This window comes from Frieseomelitta varia, unplaced genomic scaffold (assembly GCF_011392965.1).
Source record: "Frieseomelitta varia isolate USP_RPSP 00005682 unplaced genomic scaffold, Fvar_1.2 scaffold_358, whole genome shotgun sequence".
Taxonomy (NCBI): Eukaryota; Metazoa; Arthropoda; class Insecta; order Hymenoptera; family Apidae; genus Frieseomelitta; species Frieseomelitta varia.
The window spans coordinates 675,317-689,153 of record NW_025110099.1 but is presented as its reverse complement, the minus strand read 5'-3'; the positions used below and the strand labels follow the sequence as shown (position 1 = coordinate 689,153).

Sequence of the window (13,837 nt, the reverse complement as noted above, 5' to 3'; positions counted from 1 at the left end):
CTTTTTTTTTTTTTTTCTTTTTAATTATTATAGTTTTTACGATGTTCACGCGTTTCTTTCACTGAAAAAAATTGATCGCAGTTAATTATCTCTCCAACAAGCTGTTACCAAGCACTGTTACCAAACAATTGTTAAACGAATTGGCTGTAAAATTATACCAAGGGGCGACGTTTACACCCGTAAGCCAGGACTATCCGTAGAATGAGCCAAACCAGAGCCAAGAGAACCACGTTAGACCTACATAGATCACCGTATTCGCGACTTGATTTTGCCCATTGACGGAAACACGCGAGAAGGAAACGACGTGGCCATATGGTCGAGTGCCAAGTCGTGATATAATCGACGAAATCTGCTTCTTTCTTTTCGCGAGAAATGGAGTACGAGTCACAGTTTTCATCTTCAACGATCCTCGACTTTCGATCCCCGGCGAAATAAAATTCTATTCGAGTTGCAATGTAGCGTGGAACATTCGATTATCTTTTATCAGTCTTTTGAGAACATTATTTAAATTTCTAAATTTTAAGAAACGCATTATTTAAATTTCTAAATTTTAAGCTTTTTTCAAATTTCAAGAAACGCATACGTTCGAAATTTAAAAAAGTCTCTTTTGTCGTTAGTTTCGAACGGACAGTGGTAAATTGAATGTCTCTCTTCTCAGAAGTATCTATCCTCTCGCCAGTTTTTTTATATTTAGAATTGAGTTCGAAAAACTTGCTTCGATCGTGCACAGTAAATAACTTTCTTCTTGAATTTATCATCAAATACTTTTTAATTAACTATCCCGATTTTCTCTGATAAATTCACATTTTGCTCGATAGGATTACACTTAAAATTTCGATTTTCAGTTCTAAAACAGTCGAATCATTAGCGGATCTAAAAAAAAAGAAAAAAAAGGAGAGATAATGTTGAAAAAATAATGATAATTCAGCTAAGAACAAGCTAGAAAGAGAAATATCATTCGATTCAATTTTCAATTTACCAATTTGGTCCTGACAGTATCATATAGTTAGAATATTTTTCCACGAATCTGTCGAATTATTCTCCTCCCATAATTACAATGCAATACCTATGAATTTCTACGTTTCTTTCATGAATCACACGTTACTAGTCGTAAATAAGCATTTGTTCGTCTGGCGAACGTCGATTGCGCTTCGTAAAAGATTCTGGATCGCTGTTTCGTTCGATTAAACGTTTTGTTCCTTCATTTTGCGCGGCGGGGTGGTTCTGTTGGGTCTTGTGTTCGTTCACGCCGATCGTTTCGTTTGAGTTTCATCGGATCGGACTGTTTGATAGATGCATTAGTGGATGAATCCGTGTTTCGATGATTTTTAAGAGAAAAAAAAAAAGAAAAAAAAAAGACGAGAATGCGAATGGGATATTGTAAATGTAAAACGAGGAAGTGCTTTGTCAAATACGTTAAGGATCTATTGTAAAATATTATGGATAAAGTGCGTTTTAATAATTCTGAAAGGGAAAAGAAAACTGTAAAATATGCGAGTTTTTGAATGATTTCATTAAAAAAAAAAAAAAAAAAGAAAAAAAGAAAAGAAAAAAAAAAGCAACGGAACCCTCCGACACACACAGTTTGAGAAACCGTCAATTCAAGAAGTTCGAGATTGAAATGAACGAAACAGGACAAGAGATAGAAACAAGGTATCCTTTCTTTAAACGATCGGCGATTAAACTGACCTTCGGTTTTTTTAACCCTTTATAACCGGAAACCGTTCTCAATTATTGGAAAAAGAGAAACATCACAGTAGTATTAAGATTTTCACCCTAGCGACAAATAAAGAGGATATCATTCAAAAATTATACACGTACGATTTTTGTGTTGCATAACGTTATAGAGGGTTAAAAAGTCAGTCATCTTTTTATCATTCTTTTCCACGGAAGAAATGAAACGTTGAATGAAGCTATACGTATGTATGTATGCATGTATGTATATATACACGTACATACATATATATATATATGTACATAGAAAGCTTAAAGTGCATCCTAAAAATTCGTCTTTCTAATGGCTGAACGAACATCTCTCTTCGATTCACACCTTGAGATTCACGATTAAATACAAAGAGTTAATATTTTTGACATTTCCTTGGAATTTTTCATCCCTTAGAAAAATCTTCAAACGAATCGTAAGAAACGAAATAAAAATAAAACAAGACCGAAAGTGAAAAAGAATTGAAACATACGTACAAAAGATAAGTTCCTCAAGTTCGGTAACACTTGCCAGCCAATTCTTCATCCTAACGGTTGTTACCAGTCTAAAAGAAAAAAAAAAGAAAAAGAAAACTAAAAGTTCGAAGAAACTAGGAATTCAAATTCCCGCTCGCCGAATGTTTGCCCGTGTCGCGCATGCGTGGCACAAGTGCAACCACCGTCAGGTGGTACATTGATACGCGCGTGCAGGTGAATTCCGGCCGGCCAGAATTAATAGACATCCAACACGAAATGTTTCTATAAATAATCCCGTTGTCGTGTTGCGTAGATGGGCCAGAGAAGGTACAGAGTCGCCTAGAAGCCGCTGCAGTGGCGGGCTGCTCTGGGTGAACCAACTCTCCTCTCTCTCTTTCTTTCTCTCTTTCTCCATTTTACAATTTTCCGCCCCTCTGTCGGCCCTTCCCTTCCGTGTACTCACGCAACCGGGTGATGTGGCGACGTCGCGTAACATCGGGTCACACCTATAACCTTGCCGAGAATCTCGAAGCGGCTACGTGAACCCGCGAACCCGAGAGAGCGACGAGAAGTCCACTGAGAAACGGAACGGCGGTGGAGGAAAGGGCGCGATCGTGAAATAGACCAGACGCGCTAGTTCGAATCGGCGATCAGGTAGGTAGAGAGGAAGAAGAGACTGGAGGTGGACAAGTGGAATCCCAGGGGGTGGGGATGGAGCCGGAGCAACGTGGACGCGCCTCACGAGCGTCGTCGACGTCGAGCCTCGGCCGCGAGGTCCGTTGTGGCTGTCAGTACTACCAGAGCGACTCGCTTCTGCCGGAACGACGTGCTCTCCTCGGTAGACCGCCGTCCAGGACGATGCAGCAGCCACTTGCGGTCCGCTGCAGGTCAGTAACAAATCATCAGGCCAAACACCATTTTATTATCCCACTGCCGACTAACTGGCGAGATGTTGGAGTTTTGCGTTCATGTACTTGGAACAGTGTTCGAAACATCTCATCTGTGGTATTGATAGTATTTCTATATTAGTATACATGCATACATACATGTCATACGTCTATGTTTAATTATATATATATATATATGTACGTACGATATGTATCTACATATATGTCCGGTTAGGTTATATCTAGCTCTCCGCGTATATATGTGCACGTTAGGTTAGTAACGAATGCCAGTAATTCGGTATCCAGGCCAGTTCATTCCTTTTCCAGCCCGAGAATAAGTGAATATCTCTTCCGATAGGCATTCCTCATGCATGGATAGCAATCGATGTTGTATAGCTTACGCGTCTCGATTATGCCAGCGTACCGCCACAGCTATTTAAGGTTCGCCCGGCTGGCTATAGATAGAATCCTCGGTCAGCTCGGTTCCGTGTCCAAACTCCTCTCGCCATCCCTCTCTCTATCTTTTCAATGATGTATACCTACGGATGGAGACAGCGTACGATTGTGTATGATTGAAAATCTAATTGTACACGCTTGTGCATGAATGTACATACATTGCAGGTGTATATACGCGCATGTGAATGTAAATAACAACATGCGGATGAACGAGATGATTGCGGGTGCATGCATTTTCGGCGAAAAGTCATTGATAAATTTTTGTACAATATTTATAATAATAACAATATTATTCGTTTTAGAAAAATTATTTGCAATTTTAAATTTTGAATTTATGAAAATGTTACAAACATTTTGTTGTTAAAATATTTGTTTTAGGTTCTGTTTTTAATTTAATTTTATTAAATATTAATTTAAAAATAGCTCCAGCCTTTAAAAATAGTTGGATAAAATGAGACTAATGTTTAAAATTAATTCTCAAAATTCAATTCACGTCACAAACAAAACCTTCTTCTCTTAATTATTCTCTTTTTCCACGGTTATTGAAGGGAAATAAAATTATACGTGCACATGTATGTATGTATATGTGCATAGGATAACTTGAGGGATGATAGCGAGCGAACGACCGCGATTCTAACCTACAAGTTTGAATCCGTGGAAGGGATGAATAGACACAACGCGATTAAGTGGGCATCGAGTTATTGTATCGCGATAATGGGAGCACCAGTATCGATGATCGGTTCGTGGAAAGTTGCGATAACGCTCGACCAATCGGGACGGAGATAACAGGAGGATTCTGTGTCGAGGATTCTTCAAAAAGATGACAGGGGGTAACATACTTGCGCTGGGTGATTTTTCGATAGGTTGCTGAGCGGTATCCAGAAAAAGAGAAGAACTGTGAAAGAAGAGAATAATCATCAATTGGGGGGAAAATAGAATTTTATTAAACAAACTGAATTAAATTAAACAATCTTCTAAAGTAAACGATTTAACAAATTTAATTTAGATGAAGTATAAACAATATCAAATTGCTCAGTTGAACATTTGAGGTTTGAGGTCTGTGGAAAATTATTGCGAGTATTCAATTTAATATAAAGGATTTATAGCCAAATTTTCAGTTAGTATACCTCTATTTTATAACACAGTGATTACAACGTTTCAAAGTTTCAAATGATCTATGTTTGTGTAATATTCATTATATCTATATATTACATTAACAAATATAATGTATTAACAAAGTTTGGCTCTCTGTTCGTTGTTCCAAAGCATGATTAAACTCAAATTGATTATTCAGAAATTTAAAACAATTATAAAGTAGAATTTAAGAATTAATTAATTTTGTTACTCTAACAGTATTCCTGTCGTCCTCTGAGGATATCGTATCTGAATAAGGATACGTGACGTGTCTTCCTTCAACATTACCCTCCTGAATAAACCGTCTGCAAATTATCCTGTGATCGAAACACGAAACGCTCTAACTCACCGCTGGAAGTCTGCCGTGCGTCCGACCAGTGCCTACTTTTTCCACTATGGCATTCTGTTCCAGTGAAACGAGCATGGACTAATCAAATCTTGTTTCCCGACGTTTGCTCAATAACAAGACTGACTGCAAAGCTAACAGTATTCATACTAATGGTACAAACGTAGTCACGCTCAAGATGAAACGGTATAACGTTAATTTAATGTAGTTGATAAGTGACTTTTCTATCGATAATCAAGCACCTAACACTCGAGATCGTAGCACGAGAACTAAGTAAAAGAGTTGGTACTGTAGCCAAAAGTTAGACTGATGATTAAATCCAAAGACTTAAGTATACAGCCTCAAAACCTTGAAAGCGAGTCGAGCTATCACAAATTATTAACAAATATTTCTGCGAAGATCAAGAAAATCTAACACTAACGGAGAAACAACTAAAAAGACTACTATGATATATACAAGTGATTGAACAACACCGGAACCATTCGTTACTCCCTACAAGAATTACTTCCTCAGAAGCTAACAAAATCAAAACTGCGGCTCGCAATTCCAAAAGTTAACAACATCCAATTTGTCGATTAACCATTTGTGCAAGGACTAATCTCGAAGGAAAGAAGGATAGGAAATAAGGGGTGGAAAATGCCGGTTAGAGCGAGAAGAAAACGAGTAACTTTTCGTAACAGCGAGCACGAGTACGAACCGATCGCAGCGCCGTCGCCATCGCCGAAACCGGCGACGGCACCGGTCGTGCGAATCACCGATACGGATGTGGTGCCCGTCGCTGATAGCGACGACAGCATTGACGACCGGACACGGCTGCCGCCGGAGCTGACACGGGCCGGTGACGTGATCCTGCCGTTGGATGGCAAAATCGAGGACACCGCGATGGAGGGTCGCGAACTTGTGGAAACCGGCGACACCTCCGAAGAATTGGAGACCCCGCAGCAATTGCAGGAGCGACTCGAAGAACGGTTTCTGAACGCTGCTACACCGGGCACTGAGTCCAGGACTGATGGCGAGGTCAACACTAGTCAAGTGAGTCTTGTCATCTCATTTTCTAATCACCTTTGTATGATTCTTTATTTTGTATAAGTTTTATATTATATTCTATAATTTATACATTATATAAATTATTTAATACATATATTTAATTATATAAATTATTTATATTTTATAATTTTTATATTATATTCTATGATTTATATGTTATATAAATTATTTAATACGTATATTATATATATTAAATAAATTTAATGTATATCCTTTAATATATGTATTTAATTATATATTATATAAATTATTTATGTTTTATAATTTTTATATTATATTCTATGATTTATATATTATATAAATTATTTAATACGTATATTATATATATTAAATAAATTTAATGTATATCCTTTATACATGTATTTAATTATATATTATATAAATTATTTATATTTTATAATTTTTATATTATATTATTCCTTTATTTTCAAATGTTATATAATTTATATATATATCATATATTAAATAATTATAAATTATAAATAATATATATTATATAAATTATTTAATATATATATATATTATAAATATTAATTATAAATAATTTATATATTACATAAATTATTTAATATATATATATATATTATATATTAAATAAATTTAATATATATATTTAATTATATATTACATAAATTATTTATATTTTATAATTTTTATATTATATCCCTTTTTTTTAAATGTTTTTAGCATGTGAAGTGAATTATTATTAACTTACAATTAGGGGATATACAGCACACATATTGAGGATTGTTGGACACTGAGAAGGCAATATTATTACAATAACTTCCGAGCTTTGTTTTACCATTCAAATATTCTCGAGTGACATTAATCATGATCAACTTTCAAAAATACCGAACAGTATTTGAATTTATGTTATCTCAGTATCTTTTAGTTAGTGCCGCTAAGTATTGTCAACTTTTCACTGTTAAGAATTGATTAATTTCATATTGTTGACTGTTTTTAAACTTAAAGCAGTATTGACTATTAATAAATACCTTCGTCGAATCATTATTGTTGAATCAGTATTATCGAATATTGTTGAATATTATTAATCTAGTACACTCATTTTTCTAATTACTGGTTTTACTTGGTAATTATTAATCAATTAGTTTCAACTACTAATTTACTTTTTGCTAATTACTACCGAAATTATAAATAGTATCTAAGAATAAAATACGCCACGTCAGGTGTAGCTTAATCACTTCCAATGATACTGATGACGCAGTGACAGTAGGTCACTAGAACTGGAAGACTCGAGTAGACACAGTTTCTGAGTATTTCATACCGATGAACAAGGATGAGTCAGCAAGGCGTGGAAATTATTTTGACACGATGAGTTCATATGTTTGAAACTACACCCTTTGATATTAAAAATATCAGCTATTCTGAAAAATTTACTCTTTTTCAATGTACTTATGAAAAATTCAACCTCGTCTAAAAAGAATCGCTTCTCTTTTCCAAACTATTCGATTTACTTGAAATATTTTCTATTTAGAAAATATAACATATATGACACAAAAACTTTTTGAATATAGATATCTATTTATATATATATTTTTTGGATAAAGCATCAGTTGGTAAATTTGACCAAGAAAATTATTGATTTTAATGTTTGACTTAAAAGTGTTTGCTACTTTGACCTAAGGCAAGAAGATAATATATATATATATTAATTAATTAATATTATAATAATATATATTTCCAAAACGAAGGTTATATATATATGTAGTCAATATTAAAATCAATAATTTCCTTGGTCAGATTTACCAACTGATGCTTTATCCAATATATATATATATATATATATAATCCAATATATATATATAACGAGCTTTCATTTCTGTAACAAGAATATTTTCTTTACCTTCTTGCCTTAGGTCAAAGTGGCAAACACTTTTAAGCCAAACATTAAAATCAATAATTCCCTTGGTCAGATTTACCAACAATTTTTGGATGCTTTATCCAAAATAATAAATTAGTCGACAATAACAATTGTATTAACAGTTACCTTGATACGGAATCTTACTCCTTTATTTTCTTTTTTTTTTTTCTTCTTCTTTTAAGGAAGTAATTCCACGTACATCGATCGAAAGAAGAATTTTCCAAAACGAGCACGAATCGAGGAATGTCGCGCTGTTCATTCGTTTGTTACACACCAGGGCGCTATATTTAGCGAAAACACGCGTATAAAAAGCATGGAGCCAACGTGTCACTGTCCGAGAACCATTATGCAAACGTCGCAAACGTTCCAGAAAACTTGGTCTTTCCATGTTCGTTGTACAATCTTCTGTCGATGTTTCTTGTGGATTCCTGAAAAATATCTTAAAATAATCGTAAAGTCTTTAAGTGAAATGCCTGCTTACTTTGTAGAAAATTTCGCAGAATGTTTTCGTTATTATTTTTTGACACTCACTTATTTTAATAAATAGAAAAATTGTCAAAGAAAATGATAAATGGGTATGGAATAAGCGGAGGAAAATATATTTGAAAGACATTAAGGGCCTTTGCTCTTAAGGAACGTCATTCTAAATTCTAGATTCCGAAATTTAAAGGACCTACGAAACTTATCTTCACGCACCACGAAATTCATCATCGACGAATTTCGACATCTGCATCTGGTCGATTACGCAACACGCTTGAAGCTCTGGTTTGCGAAAAAATAATAACTGACAGATAAGGATAGACATTCTATTTCAAGATAGAATAACTTTCCGCTCCGCCAACTCGAAAGTTTTTCTAGTTACGTTAATTAACGTTACGGAATGTCAAAGAAAGAAGGAAGAATGTGTTCGGGAAAAAATAGTTTCTTAATATTTCCATTTCTGACTTGAGTATGATTTCTTTTTTTTTTTTTGTTTAGAAATTTCGATGAACTGCATTAGTACGAAAAAAGGAAAACGATGAAGTCGTATGAATAAAGAATATTGTTATATTTGATAAGGATGACGTTGCAGAAAATACTAAAATACGAGTATCATTTAATTATACAGTTGGATATTGAAATCGACCGTGTAAATGATTTTAATTCGCCAGATTCTATTTCTATCATTATATCTCGCTTCTGCAACAGAAGATTTTTCTCCGTTTTTTTTTTTTTTTCTCCTTTTATTCTATTTTCATTCATTCGGTAGGTACTATTTTCAACCAACTCTGTCTCCTACCTTGCAAACCGACTTCTCCAAATTCTTTTTCCTTCTGAACGTTTCTACAACCTGTCGCGCTGTACAAAGAGAGAATTCTACTCCGTCAAATCCAATGAAACCCGATCGACCATCGACAAGATGATAGCTCGCGATGAACCTCAAGCATCTCTGCAATGTTATCCGTATCTATTTTCGATGGCCGCGCGAAGAAAAGTCCATTCCATCGTTCGACGAATCAATCATGCCAAACTTTTTATTTCAGGTAGACTCATTGGCATTGGAGGAGCTTCCTCTTCGTCGCGGTGCCCGCGGCCTGCCCCAACGGATAAAAACACAGGCTGGCAAGCTACGTACGCGTCTAAGGAACATCCAACGACCCACGTTCGCCTTCGCTGAGCGACAAAAGCCAGAGAAAGCCAGGTCGACGAGCAGCGGCCGCTCGGACAGGTCCAGATCCGAAAAGAGACCGAGTCGAATGGACAGGATACGATCCTCCCTGTCAGAGAGGCCCAGGTTCAGCTTGCCCAATCGTCCGAGATTCTCCTTGCCAGATAAATCGAAGTTTCACTTGCCCGAACGGCCGAGGTTCAACTTTCCTGAGAAAGCGAAGTTCCACCTGCCTGAGAAAGCGAAGTTCAGCATCAAGAAGCCTAACATTCGATTGCCTAACGCTTTGACTCGCAAGAAATCCCCCGTACACGAGCAACGGTCTACAGACTCCACGGTCGGCTCCAAAAGGAATATCTTCGACTTCTCCACTTACCCGCGAATGTTCGATAGAAAGTCGAAGAGCAGGGGCGAATACGCGACCTCGACGCCGAAAGATTCGAGAGCACAGTCAGCGGAAAGCGCTACCTTCCCGCGGGCCAGTAAGAAAGCCGACAGATGGACACAGAGGTTTCACAGGACCAGTGCTTTCGGCGAGGAGAATCAATCGAACGGAGAAACGGCGGCAGAAAGGTTTCAACCTTGGCAGCACCCGTCCATGGAGGAACCTAGATTATCTATTAGCGAGGTTGGAGCAATCACGATACCCTGGGAGGAGGGGCGCAAGGAGGAGGAGCTTCAGTACATGGACTACGAACAGGAATCACCGGAGATTTCCGACCGTCAACCGCATCCGAGGTCGGGAGCTTCCAGAACTGAAGAAGAATTGTACGACAGGGATAGAGAAGAGTCGAATCTCAGATTGTATCCAACCAGGGAAGAGATGTACCAAGAGAAGGACGAGAAAATGGATCAGGAAGAATGGGGACCAGAGGATGAGATACCCAGAGAAGAATTCAGACCGATCCCGAGGTCCAGATCACTGGAGGAGGTTCTTCGAGCCAGAGAAGAAGGGAGATACGAAGAATCTTTCGCAATGATGGATCCAAGAAGATACGGAGTGCACAAGACACCGTCCGAGGAAGAAGAATACGAGGAGGAGATGGACGAGGACGAGGACGAGGAAGCGGAACCATCGTCCGCGCAATCGGACAGAGAGCAACAACACTCGAGTACCAGCTCCTGTGATCGACGTCGGCGTGGAGTTATCGAAGAAATTGACTCTGATGAATTCTTCCTGCGAGAAGGTGGACTCAGCCAGGGTGACATGAATCTTGGCAAATATCTGACCAGCGAAATCAGAGACGCTTTGAGATCAGAAGGGAATGCTTTAGCCGACGACGAAATGGTGCCGATCCCGCCGCAACGTCCCACGAGAAGAAGATCGATAAGAAAGCAAAAGGAAGGTTCCGTGGAATCGTACGATGCGACGCCACCAGTTAGGCCGAAAAGGGATCCGAACAGAGCTCGTCGAAGCGAGTCTGCAGATGAACAGTTTCGTGAGCGAACCAGAAGCGACTCTAGGCACAGAGTGGTTTACCAAACAGAAGGAGAACCCGCGGAACTTCCAATAGAACCACTGGACGATATTGTGGTAGTGAAACCTATGCGTAGAAAATCAAAATCCTTGCAACATAGCCAGTCGCAGCTGTCTGCGGATAGCTCTCGTCCACCGTCACCGCCGCCCGTGGTACCGACTCGTCGGAAACGACTGCGTAAGGAACCTGAGCGTAGGAACGGCGAAATAGCAGCCATCTGCAACGGGCACACCGAATGGGCTGGTGATTCTGTTCCAGAGAAACCTCTTCCGTTGCCGCCTACAATGACCACGGATCAACTGGGGAAACAAGAAATATACAGGGCTGAAGAAATCATGGCAACAAGTGAGGAGAATATTCAGAAACTTGCGACGAGACTTCAAGATGAAGGATACATGGACCAAGCACCAGTACCGCCAAAAAGAAGATCCAGATCTAGAGGAACTTCTGTAGCGCTGGATGAAGATAGGACATCTCACGGTGCGGAATCGTTGCCGGAAGCTGGTTACGTAGAGGAGGATATTCCCCGGGATGATGTCGACCTGGGAAGGGAGCTGATAGATTACGCCATCATAGAGAAACGAGAAAAGCCACCTAGACCTCCTCCTCCGAGAAGAAAGAGAGACAAGTTTGCTACTACTCCAAGACCAATTCCTCCGAAACGTCCCCAAAGAGCGTACAGTACTCTCGGCCCAGTTAGATCCAAAGAGCCTAGCATACTAACTGATGATACTTACGATCTGACGTTGCAAGCGGCTGAGTCTACTCCTTACATAGAAATCGACTCTGACGACGGAGAACACAAAGATCTACGTAGCAGCGAAGTTTTGAGCAAGATGCAGGGGCGACCGCTGCCGGCTCCGCCCAGACCGCCAAGATCTAGAAAAGATAGATCCACGGAAAGGTCCACGCACGAGACGCAACAAGAAATTGCTATGGAAACGACCATTGCCACGCAGACAGATCCTTTGCCCGACGACATGGTGATAGAGGAAGAGGTAACACAAGCGAAACTGATTGTAGCACCATCCAGTTCCGGCTCCCAGATTATGATATCCACGGAGAGAATACCCAGTCCATCGATTACGAGCACACCGCCCGTTCCTCCATTGCCAATGTCTCAAAGATTACGCAAAGATGAACAGCCGGAACCGTCTTACGACACCGTCTCGTTAAAGTCCCCATCGCCAACGAGAGAAATGGAAGCATTCGAAGATAGACATTTGTCCGCGCCACATTTAGGCGAACCAATTCATAGTGACGGAGACGCGCATTTAAAATCCATCAGATCAGCCCTATTTTCAGAGGAGCCTGTACGAATCAGTAATTTAGAGGTTGGCGATTTGAGGGTAGATCGCTTGAGCGTTTCTCAAATTGATGCCAGTAAGATCGTTACATCTGAATTGGATGCGTTAGTCATTACTGCATCCGAGTTGAAGGACATAGGTGGCAGCATGGCGGAGAGTCTCTCTCCTTCTATCATTAGAGAATTGATGGCTATAAGGAGCCATTTGGAGGCTGTGGCTGCATCCAGGATCGAAAGTCAGAGGGAGGAGAGCAAGACGGTTGAGAGAAAGACAGACATTCCCGTTGCGGAAAGGCAAAGCGTCGAAAGGAAGCCTGACGAAGAGTTAATCCATCGTGACGCAGATGAAGAGAAACCAAGAAACGAGGATCAAAAGGTTGTTAAAAAAGAAACAGAGGATATATCAAGCACACACACACTATCGATCGCGCAGGTAGAGGACAAAGAATCGACACACACATTAGCAATTTCACAAATAGTACCGAGCGACAAAGATACTCCTAGCACACAAACATTATTAGTCGTCCAGGGTACTGAAGATAAGTCCTTACAAATTCTAGATACAGAAACCCCCTTTTCATTGAGCCCGGATACTACTGAGGAACTTGGCATGGAAGAATCCCTCGTATCCTCCCCCTCGGTTGTAACGACCGAAGAAAGCACAAAATTCAGGCTGTTTCCGGATCGTCTGACCGAAACTGGAAGCGAACCAGCGGTTTCCACTACCGACTTTAAACTGCCAGAGCCCCAAGAATCTTCAACGTTAGATCAAAAAGGCAAAGAGACTTTGCCAGAAATTTGCGAAAGGAAGACACGAAAATCAAGGTCCAGGTCACCGTCCCCCATTGGTATCCCTAGAACACGACAAACTGCCTCTCCAGTTAGATCGCTACCGCCTGTCATCTCTGTGACTCCGGATACACCAGACAGTGTCGCAAGTCACGGCAGTACCAGCGAAATACAGCCGCAACGTGCCGTGGTCTCCTACATTTCATATGCTGACCAGTCAGACAGAGAGAGCCAAAGAGAATCATCCCAATCGCCAATATCCTCCTTTCCTATCGGAGGCACTCATCTCATAGCATTTCCAGCTTCACAAGTCCCGTCGCAGTTTTTATCCCTGGCCAACCCTCGCCCTGATACAGAGCCAAGCATCACAGACAGTACTAGACAATTGATCAGAGTCCTTCGATTAGCTGGTTTAAAAGCTATGAGACATTTTGTGGGATATATGTCGTCCATGATAGGCCAGGAATCAAGGGAGAAGATCAGAGAAGTGGAATTAACGCTGTGTGCACTGTTACTTCTAGTTGCCGGCTTGCTGATATTTTTCTTCAGCAATCCTCGAACAGTTACACATCATCATCATTGGGATTATTTTAACCCACCGAAATAATAAGCTAAAAGAAAAATGAGTGTAAGAGAATCATAGCAGAATTTATGCTGTTATATCCATTTCAATTGACGGTTATCGT

At 39.4% G+C, this 13,837-nt stretch overlaps 1 protein-coding gene across 2 annotated transcripts; it reads left to right on the top strand.

Moving 5' to 3' along the window:
* Positions 1–2,501: 2,501 nt before the first annotated feature.
* LOC122530845 (protein Shroom2) lies at positions 2,502–13,768 on the top strand. 2 transcript variants are annotated; one of them, XM_043658184.1, is made up of 4 exons: positions 2,502–3,065; positions 5,682–6,033; positions 9,454–12,795; positions 12,923–13,102. In XM_043658184.1, exons 1-4 carry the CDS (start codon positions 2,890–2,892, stop codon positions 12,944–12,946), a joined length of 3,894 nt encoding a protein of 1,297 aa, XP_043514119.1. In that variant the 5' UTR covers positions 2,502–2,889; the 3' UTR covers positions 12,947–13,102. The 2 variants fall into 2 exon arrangements, with proteins under 2 accessions (XP_043514119.1, XP_043514118.1); XM_043658183.1 differs by having other exon boundaries at positions 2,504–3,065; positions 9,454–13,768.
* Positions 13,769–13,837: the final 69 nt, after the last annotated feature.